This window comes from Lutjanus erythropterus, chromosome 7 (assembly GCF_056507025.1).
Source record: "Lutjanus erythropterus isolate fLutEry1 chromosome 7, fLutEry1.hap2, whole genome shotgun sequence".
Taxonomy (NCBI): Eukaryota; Metazoa; Chordata; class Actinopteri; order Lutjaniformes; family Lutjanidae; genus Lutjanus; species Lutjanus erythropterus.
Genome location: NC_139323.1, coordinates 2,132,843 through 2,157,469, shown reverse-complemented (window position 1 = coordinate 2,157,469; position 24,627 = coordinate 2,132,843). Strand labels below are relative to the sequence as shown.

Below are 24,627 nucleotides of genomic sequence, written 5' to 3'. Positions count from 1 at the left end.
AAGAGGAAATAAAAACAATGAGATGGCCTTTACACTCATTCTAAATGCATTTATTTCTCATTTCTAAAGTTTGAACATGTATAGGTTTTCTACACAGTGTCAAGATGATATAAGATAATGTGCAAATGGCAGTGAAAATGGTCAGGAACCTTCATACATATACATGAATGAATTCTCTCTGAAATTTATTGTTAAGGTTTATGGTGAATTGGGTCACAATTGTTTATCATTTTTTAAAAAGTGGGTCCCCTGGAAAAAAGTTTGAGAAACACTGTTCTAGGGTAATACAAATATAAATGAAACAAACTGGAAATCCAACACAGTTCAGTAAAGCTCTGCTGATGCTGTTTTTGGTTTTGGCTACATGTAAGGTAGGATTTTGTGTTCATATGCAGCTGTTTCTTCTCATGTCGCTGTTTTTCTTACATCAACCATAACTACAACATTGAACTGAGATGATGAGTTTAAATGACACTGTTTTCACCAGGCCAAACAAAGTAGAAAACAGAGCCTCATTAAATGTAACACTTTACAGTTGTAACAAGCATGTTTTCTCTTGCAAAAATTTAATTTTAGATATTCAGAATTCCATTTATCATGTCTGTTAAGTGCAATTGTAGATGTTTCTGCTGAGAAATGAATTGCAGATGTTTTTAATTAGATTTGCTATAGTCAAAATTATATTATAGATTTGTGGGTGTGCTGAGTCCGCCACTGATAAAAGAGTTTGCTATATTACTTTTACAGAGAATAAACTCCAGAGGTGAAGTAAAGTGCTCCAAGCATGCTAAGTGTGAACACACCCCGACTAATTTGAATGAATTTGGATGAAGTATAATCTTGTTTTGAAGGCAGGTAGATACACACCATACATACATAATGAACACAACGCTACAGTAGATGTAAAGTACTGACTGCCCTGCAGGAGACTTTGTTCTGTCAGCTGATAAAAATAGCAGAACAATGTGAGTTGACTTATCATCTCAACGTGTTTGTCTGTACACGATTGAAGAATAAGGTCAGATGCATTGGGAGCAACAAAAAGGGTGCCGTCTAAGTGTAGTCCTTTAAATTTTACATTTGAAAGAAAAGAAATCTGGAAAGAGAATCACTTTCACTGTTTCATCTGATCAAAGCAAAGAAGCAAAAATAAAATTAAAATATGTTGCTATCAATGCTGTTTCATGTACAGACTCAACTACCACGTTCAGAAAAGGGATGAAAGAGATTGGGATTTAGAAACACAAAAATCTTTAACACAAGAAAGGCCAGAATGACATAAATACTAGAACGGCCATTTCGACTTTTTCTTTACCTCTAACTCTTTTATCTCTCATAATAAATTCCAGACAAATGTATTTATATATTTATCAAGATTATAAACGTGTTATTTATACATTCATAATAACAAATTTCCACCACTAACCATCACAAAAAATAATCACAGTCTATGGGAAAAGGCCGGAAACGAATAGAAAAATAAAAAACGTTGTAAAGTTGTAAATATTGCTGTTTGTAATAAGTAAGAGTACTTTGTTTCAACATCTGAGAGCTTTAACATGAAGATTCAGTGAGTTATAGTTGCTGAGACAAAAAGTGGTATAACTGTCCCTGGTCTTGTGTCCAATTAATTATTTGTATTTTAATGTCAAGAAATTGGAAATTGAGACCACTTGTTAAGTTTTACTGACAGAGACAATGGTAGTTGCGCAGCAACCAGAATGCATCTCCAAATGGGTCAAAATAAATATATTTTTCTTGCCTTTTGTATAATTTATATATATAAAAATACATTTTAAATGCAAATACAGACAGGAAAGTCAGGTACCAGCAGCATTATGTTTTTTAATTCAACAAAGTTATTGCACATATAAATTTGAAATCAGTCAAAATTAAGGCTGACGTTATTCTTACTATTTCAACTGAAAAACCAAAACCAACAATGTGTTAGTTCTTGTCTCAGATCTTTCTGACTTCCCTATCCTGTCTGAAGCACTGAGCCCCAGACTCACTGGGTCAGGCTGACGATGTAAATCTTTAAAAATGGCAGAAAAAAGTTTTGCACTTAAAAAAGTCTCAGAAATAGCGCATCTGTCAGGGACTATTTTCACTCACGCATTAATGTCAGTTTGGTCGCCAATAGGGAGTATTTAGAAGAAAGTCTTAAAGGACTGTTATGACCTTGAGGTATGACTAACAGGGGTAACTTGATTACCACTACTTCTAGCAACTTAACTGACTGGCATATTTATATTATGACTGTGAGAAATGAACTGTAGGTATATAGAATTGTATTTATGATGTCTGTAATGTAAGAAAAAATTTAGGTATCGACAATGAACATTGCTGTTAGTCAGAATTCTATTTTTTTCAATTCTATTATATCAACAATTGATATTTCCACTTGTGAGAACTGAGTTTTACATATCAGTAATTGATATTATGGATTAAGACACCTAACAATCAACAACAACACCTGCGCCTCCACCTTCATTATTTGATATTCGTCTGAACAGACATCTTTATTATTTTTCTTCCACACATTAAAGAATTTGCAGGAACATATATGATCATAGAGCTGTAATCAGGAAGTTACCTCAGAATTAAATTTGTGTTGTAATAGTAAATAGAGGTAAAAGAGCAAAAAAAATCTTTTCTGTGAAGGAAAGTATGATTTTCTTTAAGTAGCACACATGTTCTGAGCCTCTTCACTGATCATCTTCTTACAATACAACTACAAGCTAATAAGGCAGGGGGTCACATCTGGCCCCATACTTAAAGATGCTGAACACTGTGCAAAATATTGTCAAGCAGCAGCTTCAGTACAAAAATCATCTGGATCAGACTTCTGTTGTAAAACAGTATTGTCAGAACCCTGTTGCTAATGCTAAATTTAGAGACAGGATTTTCACTGGCCAGGAAGGATATGAAAAAAAAAAAAAACATCTGAAAAGTAACTAGTTACCAGGCTTGTAGACTAATGGATTACATATCCTCAAAACAAAAAGGTGACTTCATTCTATTACAGATACAGATAAAAAAAAAAGATGTAATCAGATTACAGACATATTTAGTAAAAATGTGGATTATTAGCAGGATTACAGTTTTGCACAGTTCACACACAGCTGCCAATTAATCATCATGGCCGTTAGTGAAAAAATACTTCACTGGGTGGAAATTTCAACATTTTTTGTCTTTAAATCAATCAATCAATCAATCAATCAATCAATCAATCAATCAATCAATCAATTTCACACAATAAAAGAAGGAACAGCTGGACAAACTAATAAACCTAACAACAAACATCAAACAGAGCAGCAACGATTAATCTATTATTGATCAACTATTAAATTAATCTGCATCTATTTTGATAGCTGATTAATCATTTTTTCATTAAAAAAGTAAGAAATTCTCTGATTCCACTTAAATGTGAATATTTTCTGGTTTCTTTACTCCTCTCTGACAGTAAACTGAATATTTTTGATTTGTGAACATTTGAGGATGTCATCTTGGACTTTGATTAAAAAAAAAAAAATCACCATTTTCTTACATTCCATGGACCATACAACTAACTAAACAATTTCACCATATTTTATATTAAGGTAATCCAAAAGAAGAGGAGAGTAATCAAATTACATTACTTTAATACTGTGATACTTGGATTATGTTACTGACTACATTTTCAACAGGTAATTAGTAACTGTAATGGAATACATTTTTAAACTAACTCTCCCAACCCTGTTGATGATTCAGAGTAGAAAAGTAAGGAAAATTAATCTCGACATATTAGAATCATAAATAAATAAAGTACTATATTGTTGTTCAGTTCTAAAATACATAAATGTTTTGGGCATTTTATTGATCCACTGTGATCTGTATATTGTAATGCACATGTAATGACCAGACAGGCTGAATGTGGAGACACTGAAAGACATATCAGGCTGTTCATCATCTGTTCAGTGAATGGATGGTTCAGTGATTGTGTTATTTTTAGGTTATTTTGCAGTGGTTTTGTCTCTTCAGAGATTGTTAACCCTTATTTGTTTTATCCAGGTCATATTTCTGGCACCTCGCCTTTAGAGAGAGTCAGTTTGAGCCCTTACACTTTATTTTGCTTCATCTTGATCTCCTGCCTGACTCTCAACCCATTTCCTTCTTTTTTAGTTGCAGCTGTGTCAACATGTATTTGTGGGTAATTGGTGCCCTCAAATTCTATTTTTTTGTTCCAAGTTGTAATTTCCTTCTTTCTTCCCTCCTCACCCCCCTCTGCTGCTTCTGTCTCCAGGCCTGTTTCAGAGGGCCATCGCTCAGAGCGGCACAGCTCTGTCCAGCTGGGCTGTCAGTTTCCAGCCTGCCAAGTACGCCCGGATGCTGGCCCGTAAAGTGGGCTGTAATCTGGAGGACACAGTTGAGCTCGTGGTGTGTCTTCAGAGAAAACATTACAAGGAGCTGGTGGATCAAGACATCCAGCCGGCCCGCTACCACATTGCCTTTGGGCCCGTTATCGATGGAGATGTTATACCTGATGACCCTCAGATACTCATGGAACAAGGTATCAGCTCACTTTGAGAAATTTCCAGCTATGTTCTTGTCCTAAATCTGTTCCTTTTAACAACCATCTGCACCATGTTTTTCTAGGTGAGTTCCTCAACTACGACATCATGCTGGGAGTTAACCAGGGTGAAGGCCTTAAGTTCGTGGAGCTTATCGTGGACAACGAAAACGGCGTCCAGGCTAACGACTTCGACTACGCTGTGTCCAGCTTTGTGGATGATCTCTACGGCTACCCAGAGGGTAAAGACATCCTCCGAGAGACCATCAAGTTCATGTACACAGACTGGGCCGACAGGCACAACCCAGAGACTCGCCGCAAGACACTGCTGGCCCTTTTCACCGATCACCAGTGGGTGGCACCGGCCGTCGCCACAGCCGACCTGCACTCCAGCTTTGGGTCACCAACATACTTCTATGCTTTCTACCACCACTGTCAGACAGAACAGGTGAGTGTCTGGTAACCATATCTACTTCATGGATCATCATTAATGTGATTTAAGTTGCAAAATACTTCTGGTTTGTTCTTTGTCTCCCCGGGTAAAGCTTGTAGTATTTTATATCAGTTACTCACGCTGCATCAACTAATTAGGGTGACTCAAATGTCCCAAATAGATATTGGCTAACGTGAAGACTAGCCATGCTTCAATCTAATTGTCAAGCAAATTTGAAACAAACTTTTGAAACGTCGTTAAAACGAAAAAAAAAAAGTGAATTAGGAGTGTTTCCATCAACTGGTTTAGAGCACCTAAACTTCCAATGAATCTTCTTCTGAATCTTCTTCTGAAATAGCTATAATTCCCTATGTCAGAACATATTAGGAAGATGAGTTTCCATCTCCAATTAACGCTTTTTCAAAACAGGTAAAAACCACCTCAAGTGAGAGTATAAACTTTTTTTTGCAATTAAGTTGTTTTTTTTGTTTTTTTAATTTTGCTGTTTTCATCAGTCTTTCTAATGTGATACTTCGAAGTGCACCTAAAAATCCATTGATGGAAACACAGCTAATACAAGACTGAATTAATGAACTGAAAGGGCATTGATGAACGCACCAGCATTTAAATTGAGCACAAAGCAAATTTTCACAACACTTGAACAAACCGCAAACAGCCATGATAGTATGACTATATAAACAGAGGGAGCCCTCTCTCTGCACTCTGCATTCATTTTGTCCATATGTATGCACGTTTTCTGAAAGCTTACACATACCGATGGAGTGAAGCAGTACTGCCGGGAGTCAGTGTAGATAACATGTATGTAAATGGGTCATAAGTGAGCTTTTAGTGCATCTGTATTTGTGAGTGCTCAGGCTCTGCAATCTTAGAACTTACCAACTCTAGTTCTTCCTGTCATTGATCTGTACAGTCCTGAAGTGGATTATGAAAATATATCAGCATGTTTTTGCATCCATTTGTGTCTTTTTATCAACATTGTATAAATCGCACCACCTCTGAAAGTGGTATTTTTGCAGCTTCAACTCACTTGAAGGCTTTAAATGAATACATGATTGTACCCAGTTTAGTTTTCTGTAATTACCGTAATCCAACAAAAGCGTCACTGAAAAGCAGGCAGTCTGTTAGGGCCTTGACAGAAAGTTTTAGATTAGGTTTCTTTGTGTCAGATTTGGGAAGAAATCTGCTTCTGATTGTTTTTAGAGCCCAAAATTTAATTGCTTTGTGACATGAAGGCAGATTGCTTCATTGTACAAAGAGACAGTACTGCATCATGGCACAAATCGGGTCTGATTTAACTAGTTTGTAGCCAAAGAAGTGACAGTTTTTTTCGAGTTTTGTCTCCTTAACTATTACTTACTCTTAGTTTTACTTGTGCAACTACTTTCTGCATATTTAGTTTTTGGCTTATACACTTCCACTCTGACTAATTATTCAGTCCTGAAGGAGAATGAGGATTGGTTATTAAATCCCCACAGTCTCTTTTGCCATATTTTCTTATTCAACAGGCTTCAGCACATAAGATACTTCAATATTTTAGTTTGGAATTCAGCTCAAAGCCCTCCTGTTCCATCCCTTTATTTCTCATCTTGTCTGTGTCTGTAATACACTCAATAATGGTCCAGATATGGTTGCAAAAATATTAAAAACTTATCTCATTTCCCCTGTTCTCTCTCAAAAAATGTTGTTTCCCAGCTACTTTGATCTGTGTGCGTCACAGTATCCATTCTGTCAGCAGCAAAACTAATCCCTTTCAATGTCCTGTATCTGTCACATAAATGTAATAATGCTGATCTGATTTGATTCATCTGCTGCTCATTAGGTACCACCGTGGGCAGATGCAGCACATGGAGATGAGATCCCGTATGTGTTTGGCCTGCCGATGATCGGACCGACAGAGCTGTTTCCTTGCAACTTCTCCAAGAACGACGTGATGCTCAGTGCTGTGGTCATGACCTACTGGACAAACTTTGCAAAGACAGGGTATGATTACTCCTCAGAGCCAATACAACTCACTTTTTGTGTGCTGGAACAGGACCATAATGCTCTGCTGAAGCCTGTCAGCTGGGTTTAAATGTACTGTCAGCTAGCAAAAAACTGCAAGTTTATAAATTCAGTGCACCAACTGAGGTAGCTTCATCTTAAACTTTATGTGCATCCATGTCCTAGCTCCCCTATACCCAAACTGGGGTACATGTACTCCTAGGGCAGGGGTGGACCACATGAGAAATTGATCAGGCTGCCGTGGTCCAGACACAGATGATGCAAGCTCCTAATAATGTCCAAATCTCAATTAATGGAATGGTCAGAAGTGTTCTATATAGGACACTTCTACTGTTGATCATCCTTTCTGAATTACCATGTGATGAACTGTGGACTAATGTTTTGTTGTAGTTGTCCAGAACTTGATGTTTTACAGTGAAGCATGCAGGCTGCATACAGGTTGTAATAATAGTAGCAGCAAAAGTAGAAGAACAACAACATAAACAACATGGATGTTCAGCACTGTGTTAATAAAGTTACAGTTTAATATAAAAGATACAAGTCATTATCATTACCAACAAACACAGCACTGACACCTTACAAAATAAAAGTCTAGATTTTTAATTTTTGGTATTTCTATGATGGTCTTGTGGGCCACATGAAACCTTTCAGAGGGCCATAACTGGTCCCTGGGCTACATTTTGCCCAGGTCTGCTCTAGGGTTATGAGTAGTGGGCATACACAAAATGAAATGTGATTTTTAGGGGTAGACTATATGTGGAAAACTATTTAAGACTCAGATGCTTTCAAATACAGCCAAACATTGCAGAGTTACATGCATCCTCTCCAGCACATCCCTTTCATTATCCTGCGTTGAATATTTCACAGTTACAAGAAGATTTTATTTATAGGCTGTAAATGTACGTATGTGTTGAGGGGGCTTGCAAACACTTGTCTGTAACGTCACAAAATCTACACACACGCCATACACTACATACAAATTCAACCCATCTGTCACTGCTACCTGGCAACCCACAACCTGATTTGCGGGCCGTGTGTACAGCTGCTCTCTGCACGGGCAGACAGGCCAGCTTGCTATGGTTAAAATGTTTGTGCCGTCAGTCTGCTCTGACACAGGCACTCACACCACACACTACTACAATTGAAATAAGACACACATGGTTCCAACTTGAGGTCAGAGGTAGAGGAAGAATCCAATAAATGACCTGTTGCATGAACTTAAGGTCTTAATGTCAGTCCCTCCAGGATTTCACAGGCTTGTTTTGGGATCTATGCAGCCTGAAATGCCTGGTTTAATGGCAGCTTTTCTCAAAAATTGTGATGCATGTTGCAATATTTATTTTTATTTTTTTACAATGAAATTGTGCCAGCAATGAAATTTACATAAAAGGTTTATTTTTTGTATAATTCATTTACAAATCCAAGGCAACTCATTCCAGGAATAATAACTGTTTTCAGGATTGCAAAAATTCTAACAAAATGTATTTGTAAATGAAGAAGTGCACCTGGGGAGTATTCCACAAAGAAGCAAAAATATTTTTAGAGCTCAAACAAAATATAGCACAAAATTCTAAAATGTAGACATGTACAGAGAATTGAGAATGTTAGTAACGATTTCTGAACTTGTATTCTTTCCAGTACCTGTGACAAAAAAACAAAATAATAACAAAAAAAACTGTAAATAATAAAACACTGAGTCAGTTCACTGAGACGTATAAGTATGATGTTTGTGCAGGAGACTGCTATGATTGGTGGGAGTTGCTGGAAGATAAGCAGAACTGTCAAAATTGCAGAAATGTTGCAGTGACTGGACAAGATTGCAAGAACATGCAGAAAAAGGGAGTGGTTGAAATTGCATCAGTTGTTGTGATCGTAACAGTGCAGCCTCCTGGAGGGACTGTCTTTTGGGTCTTTGTCTTCTGACCGAAACAAGGTATTGTGCACTGAGATTCACACAGAAGCAGGTTTCTTTGAGTAACCAGATTTCTGAAGTGTGTGTAAAGAAACACAGAGTATATTAGCACATTAAAACTGATGATTCCACACATGTAAGTGACAAAAAGACAGTGAAAGTCTGAGACAGTGTCTTTTGAGAAGGACTTTAAACCTCTGTTGTTTAATTGTCTACATAAAGTAAGATTTCAAGTTAAACTGGCTTCTTTTGAGAATGTGCTTCCTGTAATCTTTAAAGGGATAGTTCACCCAAAAATGAAAATTTAGTCATTATCTACTCACCCTCATGCTGGGTCAGGGTTATTTTGTTAGTTTAACTCTGCTGTTGTTTCACAGGAAAACAGTATTGCAGAATCTCCCAAAAAATGAGAGTGAATGGTGACCAGTTTTCAAATGTAAAAGAACAATCGAATAATGAAATGCCTCCATACTGCTCCTCTGGCATAATCCAAGTCTCCTTAATCACATCCTCATCACAGATCAGACAGTGTGCATGTGAATGTGGCTCCAAGCTAAGAATCTATGGTGAAGATTCAAGATAAAAACATGGTGTAAATAATATTTTTAGTGTTGGGACTTTAGGAGACTTGGATTACACCAGACAAGCAGTATGGAGGCAATTATATGTTTTAATTCTGAGTTGGGTTTTTTTTTGTACATTTGAAAACTGGTCACCATTCACTTCCATTGTCTGACAGATTCTGCAACACAGTTTTCCTGTGAAACTCTAGCAGTGTTTTGTGGACTAAAAAACTAAACCTGACTTTCATTTGGCATGAGGGTGAGTAGATAATGACTGAACACACTACATTTACTTTCTATTTTCACAAAAAGTTACATAGACCACCTATTGTTAAGAGCTGTGCCACAGCAAAGGAGGAAATATGGAAAATATGTTCAATAAGTTGCACCTCCAAATGAGACTTAAGAAAAAATCATGTCCTACCAAAAATAGATTAATATCAACAGCAATTCCAAATTTTGGTGAAAATTCATCCTTTAAGGATTTATATATATATATATATATATAATAGGGTGCCAGTCAGAGGTAAGTCTAACAAATAATAAGAAAATAGAACAAAAATAGTTTTGTCAAGCCATACAAATAATGAGCAAGCAGCCAATAATTCAATAATTTCAGCAAGAAAAGCAGCAATGCACAATCAGACAGACCACAACTCAATTGAGCTTTCAAAAGGTGTATTCACAAAAGCAAACAAAGCAGCAAAGCTAAATGGAAGTGTGTTTGTGTGTGAGCGTCCCACAGTTCAATCCACTCAGGTAAAAAGGACTGCCATGGTTTTCATACAAACCCAACATAGTTCAGTCCAATCTAGTTCACAACTTTTCACAACTCCAAATGTCCACTCTGGGTTTTACCGCGGATCCTCTCAAAACCCCAAACCAAATCAGGAAACAAACAGAAATAACAGCGTCTCTATTAACAGTTAAACAGCAAACCCAACAGTCTTTCATATGTGCAATATGTAGACCAGGTACTCACGGTATCTCGGGTCAGTCAGTCAGGCCGGCAGCGACGACCTTAGCTTCACAGACACCGGTGACTCCTGGGAAAACTGTGACCGGGAAATACACAATCCACTGTTTTATTCCTTCTGACACTGACAGAGGCGAAACTTCTGCTTGTACACCAGCAGCTACAACAACGCAGACTTATTTTTTTGATAAATTGATTCAATAATATTACTGTCAGATGGTTCTCAACATAAGTTGATAAGTAGGTGGCCTATGTAAGTAACTTTGTAAGTCCTTCTAAATCAAAGCTAAATAAGCTAAATATTTCAATTACCATTATAACGATACAACTGTCCTTAAAATGAAAAGATGTTACATTTTGTCAAGTCTGTAAGATGGAAAATCAGATGGTGTTGATGTGTACATTTAATAAAAAATTAAAGAACTTGTAGGTCGGCCTGTTACAAGGTTTAACAGCATAACTGAAGACTCAAATACAAAATCCCCACAAATTCTTAAGAATGAGTGTTGCATAACACATGTCTATAAAAGGTCAGCCGAAAGGTTATTTAAACGTTTTATGCTCTGTCATCAGCTTTTACAGCCCCTGATCAACATCTAATTACCATTACAAGACTATGAACTTAGTTGATTGAAATTGTGTTTCCTCAATATTAACCTACATTTGATGACCAGGAGTAGTGAATTGTGCTGTGGTGTTTTATGGACTGTACAGTGTAATTGGTATTCTATGCAGACACCCTCTACATATCTTCAAATACATTCTTAATTAATGCTCGTAGCCTGAAGAGTGACATTCTGGATGGTACAGAATTAAAATCCTTCCTTCCCCCCTCCTTCTGTCTCGCATTGCCTTTCAGCATATAGTCATGGCAGTAATTGTTTTTCAAGAGCGTAATGGGGGGACATTGGCTTTTTCAGTGCACTGCCCAGTAGCCCTGAGGGGAACAGAAAGTCACTAATGATCTACATATATAACCCCAAATTGACGTGGAATGCCGGGTACCTGGGAGATTTATGCCACCAATTTGAATGGTTAAGCGTGTTCCTGATGAGGTCTGGCTGGCTCCATATGCCGCTCTCAGACAATGGGGCGCTCAGTGGGTCTGAATGGGCCTCCATAGCTCACATGGCAGGCTCTGTTCTGCTCAGATTAAGTGTAAGTGGGTCTACTTAGCTCAGGATCCCATGCAGAATGTCTTCTGTAAGCTTATACTGAATATAAGAGGGGAGTTCATATGAGGTTGCTGACCTGCATTTACAGTGTGGTCCATTCCTCTGTTATTATGGCTTAAACCTAATGTTTACCAGAAGTAGATGGTACATAAGATTATAATTGTAGCTCTTTCTCAGTTTATAGCCACTGCTGAGGCATATGCTTTATGGAAATTATAAGCATGGCTGAGCTACATCTCTACCTAAACATTCCTTGGCTGGAAGCTTCTTTTTATGTATAAATTATATATAAATAGGTTCCCTCCCAATGAGACATCCATAATTTAAAAACTGTGACATGCTAATTTTCTTAGCACTTGAGTAAAACTTAAAATCAGGGAAACTTCTCAGGTTATTAGCCATCTTAAGACCTTTTCATTCAATCAGAATCCTTAGAAAACCAATCATCTGTGAGCAATAATACCCCTTTTGACCTTTTTTTGATTTTATCAGGTGTGATATCTCTGAAACTGTTGATTAATATTTGATGAAACCTGGGGGCTGTATCTCACCACTGCATTCCAGTATTTTCATAATTACACTGATTAGCCTGAGGGAGATGCTACACTTAGGTCAAAATTAAAATTTTAATAAACAGTCAGACAGTAGAGTCTCTAAAGGTCCACTCCAGCTTTGGTTTAGCTCTAGTTCTTCCTGTTCTCTAAAGTAAACAACCACGAGGTGATGAAACTATTACTGATAGGTCAGGAGATGACGGCCTTATGCATGGGAGGCAACATGTCTACTGTTGCATTGTTTCAAATGGGCTTATGAACTGTTCAGCAGATCTCACCTCTGTGAATTCTAACATTTAAACTCTTTCATCCTTTAACTCTTTTTGTCCAGGGACCCAAACCAGCCTGTGCCCCAGGACACCAAGTTCATCCACACCAAGCCCAATCGCTTTGAAGAAGTGGCATGGACACGCTACAACCAGAAGGACCAGCTCTATCTGCACATTGGCCTGAAGCCGCGGGTCAAAGAGCATTACCGTGCCAACAAGGTAACACTCATCTCCTGGTATTGGTATTACAGATTGGCTTTTCTCACCTTAACATGAATGTGCTGATAGCTAGGTTTGAAAACCTGAAGTTACTTGAGCCACTTGATAACTTTGTAACAGCTCTGTGGTAACCCAAAGAAAGCAAGACTATATTGAACTTGTCTGTCATGAGGTAACCTCATATTGTTTGCATTATCTGGACTATATGAGGCTGTTGATATAAAAAGTAGAGTTGTGGGTTTTGGTCTGTCACCAAAGATCGTCTAATTTGAGTCTTTGAATCACTGTGAATAATTTGAGATGTTTACAACCATGTTTACAACCATGGTGAAATGACTGTAATGTTGTACTGACTTTAACTTTCTGTTCTCTCTTCAGGTCAACTTATGGTTGGAGCTGGTTCCTCATCTGCACAGCCTCAACGAGGTCACCCAGCTCATCCCCACCACCACCAAGGTTGGAACTAAATCTTCTATATCTCATCCTGCTCCTAAAAATTAACTACCTGAGTCGTTCCCTCCACAGAAGAGCTTTTGGAATAAACCCAAGAAACTTAAAAAGGGAATTTCAAAATGCAATATTCAGATTGTTTGTTGACCCGACTCTTGTCTAATCCTGCCCTCAAGTACCTCTTGTGAGATCCTACTTCTGTGGATACACATGATATGACTTGCTTATTAAAGTGCTACAGGAAAAAAATGTTTCTTTTAAGCCACACAGAGCTGTAGATCAACATGATGAGGAGGAAATTCACATCTGCTCACACCATGAGCCATCAACTTTACCATCGTCATCATATGACTGTATTGTCGAGTGACGCAAGTATTACCATGATTTAAAAACTAGTGGATAATAATTTAACAACATACTTAGTAATCTGCAGTGAATTAAAGAATACAAGGAAGTAGATTTACATTAGTTCAGGTTCACACATAGAAGCTATGTCTCAATTCAGGGGTCACATCAATTGTTTCCTTAAAGGGCCTGTTCAACCCCAAATCAAAAATACGTATTTTTCATCTTGCCTGTATGCTATTTATCCACCAAGAGAGTTTTGTTTCAAGCTGCTGAGTTTTGATGATATAAACTGTAGAGATTTCTGCATTCTCTTCAATATAAATGATTATAAATCCCCCAAAATATGCTTTTGAAAAATTCAGTAACAGTGTCTCTCTCCTGAAATCTTGATCCAGTTACTCAAAATAATTCACATACCAGCAGACCAGCAGTTTTATGTAGAAACTACTTTCTTTCTAGTAGAAAAGAAAGTAATCTGGTAGATTCTATCATAGAAAGAAAGTAGTTCCAACATGAAACTGTTCACAGCAAAGTGGATTACCTTGAGTAACCAGGCCATGATTTCTGGAAAGAAAATTTGCTGTCAAGTTTTTCAAATGTATATTGGTGCTTTGAGCACCACAAGCTGAGTGCCTTTTAGTTCCAGTCATATTGAAGAGAAGGCAGACATCTGTATGACCGAAATCTCCAAAACATAGCAACTCACACCAAAACTATCTAGATGGATGAAACCCATGACAGCCCACAGGAAAAAATATATTATATTATATTATATTATATTATATTATATTATATTACATGTAGCTTTAAAGGCTTTACTTTCAAAGGCTCTAACTAACCAATGGTTGGAAGTAGGCAGCCCAGCTGCAGTGTGCAGTGGCTCCAAGGAGCTAGCTAGCTAACTGGCAAAGTCAGTCAGTATCAATTACACTATATAACTTTTTGAGGTTGAGGTTTTAAGGCCCATTGGTTTTATATTGTAATTTATTTTATTTATTTATTTAGTACATTGGTTTATTTAACACCGGCAATGGACATTAGTAGACATTGCTCTAAATTTGCCAAAAGGCTAAATACAAATAATGAAGTTAACATTTATTTATTTTATTTAACATTCAACATAGCATTGTTAGCTATTCAGTTGGGGAGTTGGCGTATCAGGAGCACACAGTGAGTCTTGGGATAGGTTGGAGCTCATTACCCTGTAGTATGAGTACATTTTTGTAGTGCTGGTATTGAATTATGAATCTGAACATGTTTGATCATGAAAATTTGTGTTTGCATGTTCTCTCCATGCCTGTGTAGGTTTACTCTGAGTGCCCTGGAATTCTGATCAAAAGGTTCAGATTGTGTTAGCACAGAGCTGATTTGATTTTCTCAGACAATATATCCTAGAACTTATTTTAAACTCTTCTAATCATTTATATTCTGACCATTGTACTTCAGATTCCTCCACCAGAGGCGACCAACCGCACCCCGAAGACCAAGGTTCTGGTGACCAAGCGTCCCAACCCAACTCCGTTCCCCACTGAGACCCAGGACAGCCACAACCAGCCACACCTGGTGGACCAGCGTGACTACTCCACTGAGCTGTCGGTGACCATCGCCGTAGGAGCCTCGCTGCTCTTCCTCAACATTCTGGCCTTTGCCGCGCTTTACTACAAGAAGGACAAGCGCCGGCACGATGTCCACAGGCGCTGTAGCCCTCAGCGGAGCGCCGCCAACGACCTGGCTCACACTCAGGAGGAGGAGATCATGTCCTTGCAGATGAAGCAACACTCAGACCTGGACCGGGACTGCAGGGGGGTGGGTGACTCCCTGCACCCGCACGACATGGTGCTGAGGACTGCCTGCCCACCGGACTACACTCTGGCCATGAGGCGCTCGCCGGACGACATCCCACTCATGACGCCAAACACCATAACCATGATCCCCAGCACCATGGGGGGGCTCACCTCGCTCCACTCTTTCAACACCTTCCCCAGCAGCGGGCAGAACAACACCCTTCCTCACCCGCACCCACACTCACACTCCACCACCCGGGTATAGCCCTGTGTACGCACCCATGCAGGCAGGACTCTGATGGCTGAGGCAAAATCTAACGCTGCTGCTGCAGCAGAGACTTACGGCCGACATGCTGACAAACACAGATATGTCAGGAGCTGAAATGCCAGCCTGGAGTTGCCAGACACCCATGGAATTATGCTGGGATTGTATGACACCCTGTTAATACCTGAGGGAATATAGTTAAGGGATTTCTGGGGGTTTGAACCAGAGGATAAAAAAAAAAAGAATAATTATGTTTTTGTAGAAAAATAAAAGACGAGGAAAAAAGTACAAATAAGGAGTTGAAGAAAAACACCCTTACAAGCTAAAACAAGGAGGAGGATGTTTTTTTATCATTATTTTTGTTCTGATATTGCAGCAAAACAAGGTACAGTAAACTACTTTTTCTTTCTAGCGACAGATATGGCCTTCGGGATCTTTTGACAAATGACTGCTTGACAGTATTATCTGGAAGCAGAACAGAGCATCAGACACGCCTCGGAGGTGAGAAGAGGGGAGCACTTTGTAAAAGAAAGAAAACATATTGTTTTCCTTTGGCATCGTGCTGCAGATTACTCAGTTTGTGGGGCGCAGAGTAGATGCAGCGCAAACCAATTTAGGCATGTGTTAACTTCAAAAATGGAGGCTATGTAAGATAAAGCAAAAACTGTTGTTGAACAGAGCAAATGAAGAACTGAAGACTTCAAGGAAAAAAAAGAAACCTGTATGCACAATGGAACCATTTTGAGGGAAAAAAAAATATCACAGATACTTTTCATCCATTTATTTTTGAGGATCGGGAACAATTTTATTGTATAGAACCTATTTACATATCTAGATCTGTACACTAAGCACCAAGGCTGTTTAAGCCCTCCTCTCTTGGGGGGCGTCTATACTGCAAACCTGCCAGCAGGACTGAACCAGTGGGAAAGTGGGGATCCACCTACTGGCTTTCTGGCAGTTCCAACTTCAACACAGAGAGCTGGGGGACAAAGGATAATTGGATATTTTAGCACGATGCGCATGACAATTTATCTGCTTGATGGCTGCTCTGCTGATTATGTCATTATTAAGAATAATTTTCACCCTCTCCCTTGCATTGGAGCAATTTCCGATGGATTTCCTGATTGGATTACAGGAAAACACACACCATCGCAGGACCATGGGAAATGCAGTTCCAGGTTATGGATGTTATTGGCTGGAGATGGGGGACAGAGAGGGGAGGGGCTGGGGATATGGTAAAACTTTCTTGCATAACATAATATAGCTTGAGTGGAGCTGGGCATATAAGGACTAGTTTTGTACTCTGTGTGTTGGTACTACTTTTTGATAGTGGTTAAATCACATTACACTGTATCAATCAAACTCATTGTACCTTCAGTTGAGATCAATGTTCTTTGCTATTCTACCTATTGGACCACTTTACCGTATAGAAGTAATTACCTGCACTGTTTATTCCATTGCCCATTTTTCTTTTCTTTAACTGGGAGGTGTGTTGATTGAGTGACACAGTGGATGCCCATCAGTGGGAAAAAGTAGTGGTAAAGAATGAATCTCTGGGCTCTGTAGCTTATATTTCCTCCAGCCAGGTTCTGTAGAGCTGTTTAAACATGAATGCCTGAACATGACTAATACAAGTCAAAGGCCAAGCACAGACAGATCACACTGGGTGGAACTCTCTGGAAATGCACAGCAGGTGGATGCAAGGAAGCACTAGGGTCAGGGTAGGTCAATTCCCATGATAGACTTTTCATGAAGTTTTCATCTTTAGCCATGGTTGATGTTATTTGGAGGCACACTGCTTTGTGGGAAGGAAGAAGAAAGGCTTCCCATAGCAGCTGAGACCCACAGTCAACCCTCTTTACCTCACTTTAAAAGAGCTACTACTTTTCTTCTTTTGGCCCCACTTCTTTTTTCCACTAAAGGTTCTCGACTGTCTCATCTTTTATACTGAGCTGACAGGTTGGGCTGTTTAGCAAAACGGTTTCCCCTCCGCATCCACACCGCCCTTCAGTTTACCGTCTCCTGCAAGGCTGTCTGCCATCGCTAACATCTTTAGGTCAGTGAAGCCTCGGCAGCTAACGATGTTAGCCACCAGAGTAGGGATGTGTCATACAGTGAAGCAGACTGCAGTCGCGGAGCTAAAGTGGTGATCTTGAAAACAGACAGAGGGAGGAATACCCTGGATGGCAAGCCCATTGTGCTCAGATATAAGATCCGTGTGCCGACGCAGAGATGCTACTTGGTAAGCTGAAACGCTTGTCTCCCTGTTTTCCCTTCACTAAAGTGTAGATGTGTGGAGGCCTCTGTTGTGAGAATACATCCTGCCCCTTTTGGCTCGCTCGCAGGCACTGTGCAGTCATTCAAAATAATGAGTGCAGACTACTGTTACCCCATATAACACTGCAGCAGACAAGCTGGATGGGGGGGATAAAATCTCATCTGTCATAAGGAGTGTTGCTTTTTGGGATAAGATTTAAATTGAATAAACTAATTACGTCTGTTTGCTCCAGATTGTTTCTCTGGATGAAATGAAGTGCCAGGGCTTGATCTGGGATTTAACAAAAGGAACATTCCAAGGCTATTATCACACTTCATTCTCATGGGTCGGAGACTTTTTTAATTCCCTTCTATGTAAAGACAAGCCAACAACATTAAAAAATAGTGTGAATTTCTCAGAATCTGGGGACAGTCCATCCAGTGGGTCTGTCAGCTGGTAGCTTCAAAGCTCTAGCACTCAGCTTGCCCGTGATAGCCAACATACATATAAACATATGCAAATGAAAACATGTGCAGACACCCTCATACACGGCCATGTGCTAAGTAATTAGGCGTGAGCTTTCCAAGTGTTTTGGAATCTACTCAAGATATTGTATATAGACTAACACCCTGATTGCTTGGACTCGGACTCAAGATTTATTAGACCCATATAAAAAACTACATGACCTTGCTTTTGTAACCCAAGCCAATGGCTGAAATACATTTCACAAGATGTGGAGGTGAACCTTGGAACAAAATGAAATGCTGATGTTGGCTGGATAGTCTACTGACAATATAATGACCAAGAAGCTCTTAATACATGGATTCATTTTTAAATATTCTCTAACTGTGAGTTATGCTGGGATCAGACTACAGAATATCACTATGGCCTAACCAACACTCAGATATAAAGGAACAATATGTATGAATATTACTTTTAAAACTTTCAAAAATAACTGAATTATTAACAGAATGTGACCAATTTTGACATGATGTCAAAGACACCAGTGTGTCATGCTACAGAGATATCTGAAGTTAGCATGCTAACCAGTTAGCCAGGGTTCATCCTGTCTTAGACTTTTTAAATCACTTTGGTACTTCATCAAACTGGTCTCCATCAGTCTCTGGGCTGTGCAGTCCCATTGCTGCTGTGTTGACTGGGAGGCTGCTGAGCCTGGCTCTGTTGCCTGCTCTCACTGCCCATTCCGCGGCAACTTCCTGCTAGGTCCCCCTTGCCCTGGATATGAAAACTTCCTCCTTCTGGTTGTACAAAGCGCCTGTGCTAGAGGTGTAATCAAGAACACTCAACCCACAGTCCCAGTCCCACTGGAATCAGCTAAAAGGACAGCTTCTAGTTGCACGGCTAACTGAGCTAACTAGCAAAAGGCAGCTACAGTTGGCAGCAGTTAGTGGTTACTGCCACCTGCTGAATTCATACTCCAAACAAATAGGGGGCAGCATATAACCAAAGTCTTTCAAGTCTTTCATATTGCTCCTTTAAGACACAACATCTGGGACACCTCCAGATCACTATTAACTATAATGTGTTCCACAAAGTCTACACACAGAGCACTATTATTGCTAAGCCATAAACATGGTAAAACAAAAGATGAGTTGTATTTTATATCATTTCAGTGACCCTGTAACCATTTGACTCGAGTCACAAGAAATCCACTAAATTAACATTAGCGGTTGTTGAGAGGTCACCCTTTGCATACACATATCTGCTGTGTGCCCAAATGTTCGCTGGCTTCTTACTAACTAGGAAGGGAAAAGACTCTTGCCAACATTGAGTTGGCACAGTTATGGCTCAAGAACGAAGAACAAAGTTTGAACCTTTCTGAGCATTTCCACTAAAATGGACTGGTTCAGAAGCTTAAAGGTTGGTTCCCAGCTGGATTTAAAAAATAGCAGGTTTTCTTTGGGAATCAAAGTGAGTGTTTCATACTCTTCAGGCTATTGTACACTGTGCCGTGCTCTCTGTTGATGGCACATGTGAATACAATGGTTCCACTCAAATAAGGGCTGGTTCACAAGATAGCACCAAAGTTCAAAGGACCTTGGAATCAGCTCAAGAACCAGACTTTTTTTGGTGGAAAAAGGCCCTGAATGACAATGATTGGCTCCCTGTTCACTTTCATACATATGTGTTTAAATATATAGACAAATAGGTCCAAAGTGTAGTGTGTCATATCTCTCAGTCAATCCACAACTAGAACTCTAAGATCACCTAATCTGACACAGTGGCGATCTTGAAAAGACAAAAACATTCTGTAGTCTGGTCCAAGCATGAGACTAATGTCTTGCAGATACACACCAACTTGCCATCACTTTTGGGGTTGTCATTTCACTTGGATTCATGTTAAATTGATTTGACTAAAAACCATTCTGGATCATGACATACCTGCACTTTCGACATATTGCTCTTCAAGTTGACTAAACCATAAACCTTTTCAGTACTGGAACTCTAGGATTGGAAAACTTGTCGTATCCTTTGGAAAAGAAATGAATTACAACATTGTGTCTGGTCAGCCTACAAAATGTAGGTATATAGTAATGAATTTTATAGTGGAAAATACAACTGACTCTACATTACTAAGTAAGTAATATTCTGCTAGTGTACAGTAGGTAGTCTCACAGGGATTGGGATGGTACATTAGTGAGCACCTGCCCAATTCAGGCACTGTTCTCCAGGGAAATGACATGGGGGCAAAGCAAGGGCCACACACTGAATTAAACATGTAATTGCACTGATGGGTAAATAGTCAAGCAATTGTGGGGCCATGCAAAGTAGCTGACAGCTGAGGATGAATGCTAATTAATAACTTGCCATGCATTCAATTGTCTGATTGATGATAGGTGATAAATGCAAGCCAACTGCAGCGTGAGGAAAGTGAGAGGACATGTTTGAAATTAAAAATGGAAATTTGCTGGGAGCTGTTATAAACTCCATGTATGTCAGTGGCTAACATGATTTAGCATGTTTGGCGGCAACATGCAAACAGAACAGTCCTAGTTTTCTTCTACAGAACAAGCAGTCCTGCTTAGATCGACTGAGGATGTAAAACCAGACAGACAGACTAAAAAGGTGTTGGAGAGGAGGCGCTGCAGTGATTCATGAATCAAGTGTTACATAAGTGCGGAAATGCATTACATAGATTTATCATGCCTAACAACCGACAGAGGGAAAGCATGGCTACCGAAGCAAACTGAGACTGTGTCATTAGGGAGAAAAAAACTGCAACTTTTGAAAGTAAACACATCGGATGACCTTCACAGCCCTGAAGAGAAGCACTGGATGTACAGATTGAGAAAGCTAATGACAGCGTAACTTATATCACTGAAAACTTACATGAGCAGGCCAGAAAAAAACAGAGGAGAGTATTTGGAGATTGATTAAATCTTGAGTTAGCTGCACAAATTGAGAGTCAGCTACAGTAGACTTTAGCATGACTGATGGAAGCACTAACTGGCTGCTGTATCCTTGGTGATTGAGAAGATGTGAAAAACAGCACAGACCGGGAGGGACTCAGTGTCCACAGAGAGAGGTCTCAGCACCTTCAGCAAGAATGAAGCACTACTTCATTGCATAACAGCATGGCATTAGTCTCGGATGTCTCAGATCTTTTTGATTTCCAAATGGTGCAGACCAAAATGCATTCGGTCACAACTGGATAAACCTACAACCAATCAGAGCAATGGAATGTAACCTACAGCCAATCCAGCCCATTCTCATTCCTCATCAAATGTTTTGTCACAGCCCCTCGGCGTCTCGTACAGACATGGGACCACATTGAAAAAGTAAGAGTCTCTTCAGTGAAGTCAGGTGATGTACACAATGTAATGTACTTATTGGAACCCCTAACATGTTCTGATCCTAAGCCTACCCAAGTAGTTTTGTTGCATAAATCCACCCAAACTGCCACCGTTTCACAACATGAACCACATGTTAAAACAGGCTTTCTGGCAGTGCCTCATACAGATGAAAAAGGGTACCTTGTACACCTGTATAGGACACCAAGGGCCGGTGGACTTTGATGAGATGGGATGAGGACAGGTTGGCCAATCAGAGCAACAAAATGTGATGTAGCACCTGAGCAACACACACTAATTTAAAGCAGGAAAAAATAACAGCCTGGTTACAAACATCTCATATCACAGCTAAACAGTACACTAAAATGTGCTTTTGTAAACATTTGAGATGGAAAACAGGAAATGCAGAAACAGAATCCTGATTCATATTTGATCAGCACTGCCTAGTGTTACAGTTTGATCTGAGTTTTGTGAGCCTGGTGCATTGAGCACAAGATGAGTGACATCACCGAGGTGTGACTTTTCAAATCTCAACCAGTGAGGCTCCATTGTCAGCCATCGTATCAAACCCACCCGTTGTTAAATAAATGGTCAGGATAGGCCTGATCAGATCCAGGGTGGGTGGAGATCATCTGAAGTACCTGTCAGAGCAAAATAAACCTGAGCTTGCAGATTCCTCCGAGTCCCTGAGTCAGAGCAAACCAAACAAACTTGCATAAGTACATCAACTACATACTCCACTAAATATGTACATTTGAACCACTTATCATCCTCAAACATGAGCATGGACAAATACGGCTTCTGATAGCCAATTTAGATGTTTCAAGTGACATAATTAGCTCTTTTTGCAGCCACTTCCTCAGCATTGTCTTTAACTAGTTCTGTGTTAACACTATAATGTGTCAGCTGACTTAATGTCAGGTCAGCTGTTTGTCTTCTTGTTGACACGTATGTACATGTGACTATCAGGTGGTATTAAAGGTACCCTGCGAAGTTTTCATTATTTGCAATTTGCAACATTTGCAGTGTTTCTTAACAAGACCAAGTCAAAACATAGTATATGGCTGAACTGTGTACCATATGATACACTATAGGGCTTTTGATATAAAGTGAGGGCTTTTAATTTGAGACAGATAAAAGATTCATGATCCTCATGCAGCGCAAGGATGCACATGCCAAGAGTGACATCATCATGCCTCTTGCGTCGAGCGTTACCTCCCCAGGACTTGATTCAAGACAGTTTGAGTCTATTTTTTATTTTTTGAAAGAGCAACGGCCAGTGGGAAAACTCAACTCAACACTGGACTGACCAATGGTGTAACTTCATTGATCACTCAGAGTCAGTCACAGACCTTATATTGTCAAAAGAGTGTCAAAAAAGCTACTTCGCTATGGCTAACAAACATATCAAATGCATTTCCTACCTCATAAAACATTTGCAAAGGTTTGTTTGTGAATGTTTGGAAACTTGCATTGTTTTCCTCAGCTGTTGCTCTTTTTTCCTCTCCTTTATAGATGAGACATTGCAAGTTTTTACTTCCCCACAAATATACTCATATCGTCTCCACGCTCTTTACATGCCAGTGCATTTATACACACGTGCTGTTGGAGCACAAGATATCAACAAAAGTAGGACTTTCTCATTAAATGATTGCTCAACAGCACAGCTAATGGTCAAAAACTCCACAGGGTACCTTTAATGTTGATGCTGCTTGTGTTGTAAAAACCTCAGCTCACACTTACAGTAATTACAAAATATGATTTCAAGTAAGGGCTAGGACTTAACAGACTAGGGCTAACCACCATTCATATGAGTAAAATAAGACTTAAAAAAATCTTCCTTCCAAAAAAATTAAAGAGCAGACAAGCAATACTGTCAATGACATTAACAGCCATGTCTTTGATTTCAAGAGGCTTTATTCTTTTTATTCAAGGCAGTAGCAGTTGACACTCTACATGCATAATCCCAGTGTGCTGCTCATACATTGTAGATAAAAATGTTGATTCATCCTGAATTTCTGTGATGGCACAGAATAGAACTTTTAACTATAGAACTATTGCTTTAGAACCTGTCAAGAAATAGAAGTCTCTCCCAAATATATGAATCTTCAATTAAATGAATTATATTTGAAAAGGACTAACAACATATATTACTGGAAAACAATAACCACAAAATAAAGAGGGGTAAAACCTGGAATTGCATAAGGAAGAATGAACTGTGAAAGATGGAAAATGTTTTTTTAGATTGCCATTATCATTTATATGCTTCTCCAGGCCATTATTCTTGTCAAAATGGAAAACTTGGATTAGCATTTACACCATCATGGGACACTAAAACTCTCCACTGAGACTCAGCTTGCTGAAATTCTTATGAAAGCTCTTTTTAAAGGCAGGGCAACTCACCCACCTACCCTTTGATAGAGGAAACATTAGGCCTTTAAACTAAGAACTAATAACAATAAAACATGACTGGATAGTTAAACGAGCAAATAAAATATGGAAAGAAGCTCACATTTAATTGCATCTTTTATACTGTTTATAAGCTGTGGCAATTTTAACTGGGAAGATTATGACGTTTTTCTGAGAATGGTCTACCTTTTGTTGAAGTTCACTGGACCATAAAAACATAAACATACACTTGTTCTTATACCTTTTGCAAATTTAGTTCATGACTGGTTCAGGTTTGTTAGACCATGAAAATGTTGAGGGCAGTAAGTAGGTGCAGCATGCAACAAGAGTGTGTCTCTTTGTGTTTGGTGAAACACTATCTTTTCAGAAGACACAGAACCCATGGTGTAGTTGTACATTTTAAACCCTTCAGAGTATATATGTCAGCCCTTACTGAGTGCATTTACATGGGAATTCATGTGCTGATATTGTTCATTTATCACCCAAATCTGTGGTCCATTGTCAATAACTGAGGCTTGTACACATCTTATCCATCTGTGTTTATTTTTGCGATGTGCCTAATTTCTGTCACTGTGTTAAGATTTTGAATACTGTGTTTATTTCGTGTATCATTTGACGTCTGTACGG

At 39.1% G+C, this 24,627-nt stretch overlaps 1 protein-coding gene across 11 annotated transcripts in view; it reads left to right on the top strand.

Annotated features, from left to right (window-relative positions):
* nlgn1 (neuroligin 1) overlaps positions 1-15,637 on the top strand; it is a 421,649-nt gene extending 406,012 nt beyond the window's left edge. For 10 of the 11 annotated variants that reach the window (XM_084722376.1, XM_084722369.1, XM_084722367.1 and 7 more), the window contains 6 exons: positions 4,286-4,552; positions 4,639-5,000; positions 6,826-6,986; positions 12,519-12,675; positions 13,054-13,131; positions 14,920-15,637. In XM_084722376.1, coding sequence (XP_084578502.1) covers positions 4,286-4,552; positions 4,639-5,000; positions 6,826-6,986; positions 12,519-12,675; positions 13,054-13,131; positions 14,920-15,522 — 1,628 coding nt within the window. In that variant the 3' untranslated portion in view covers positions 15,523-15,637. Of the gene's footprint in view, positions 1-4,285; positions 4,553-4,638; positions 5,001-6,825; positions 6,987-12,518; positions 12,676-13,053; positions 13,162-14,919 lie in introns of all 11 variants that reach the window. The other variant, XM_084722375.1, reaches the window with a different exon arrangement.
* The last annotated feature ends 8,990 nt before the right edge of the window (positions 15,638-24,627 follow it).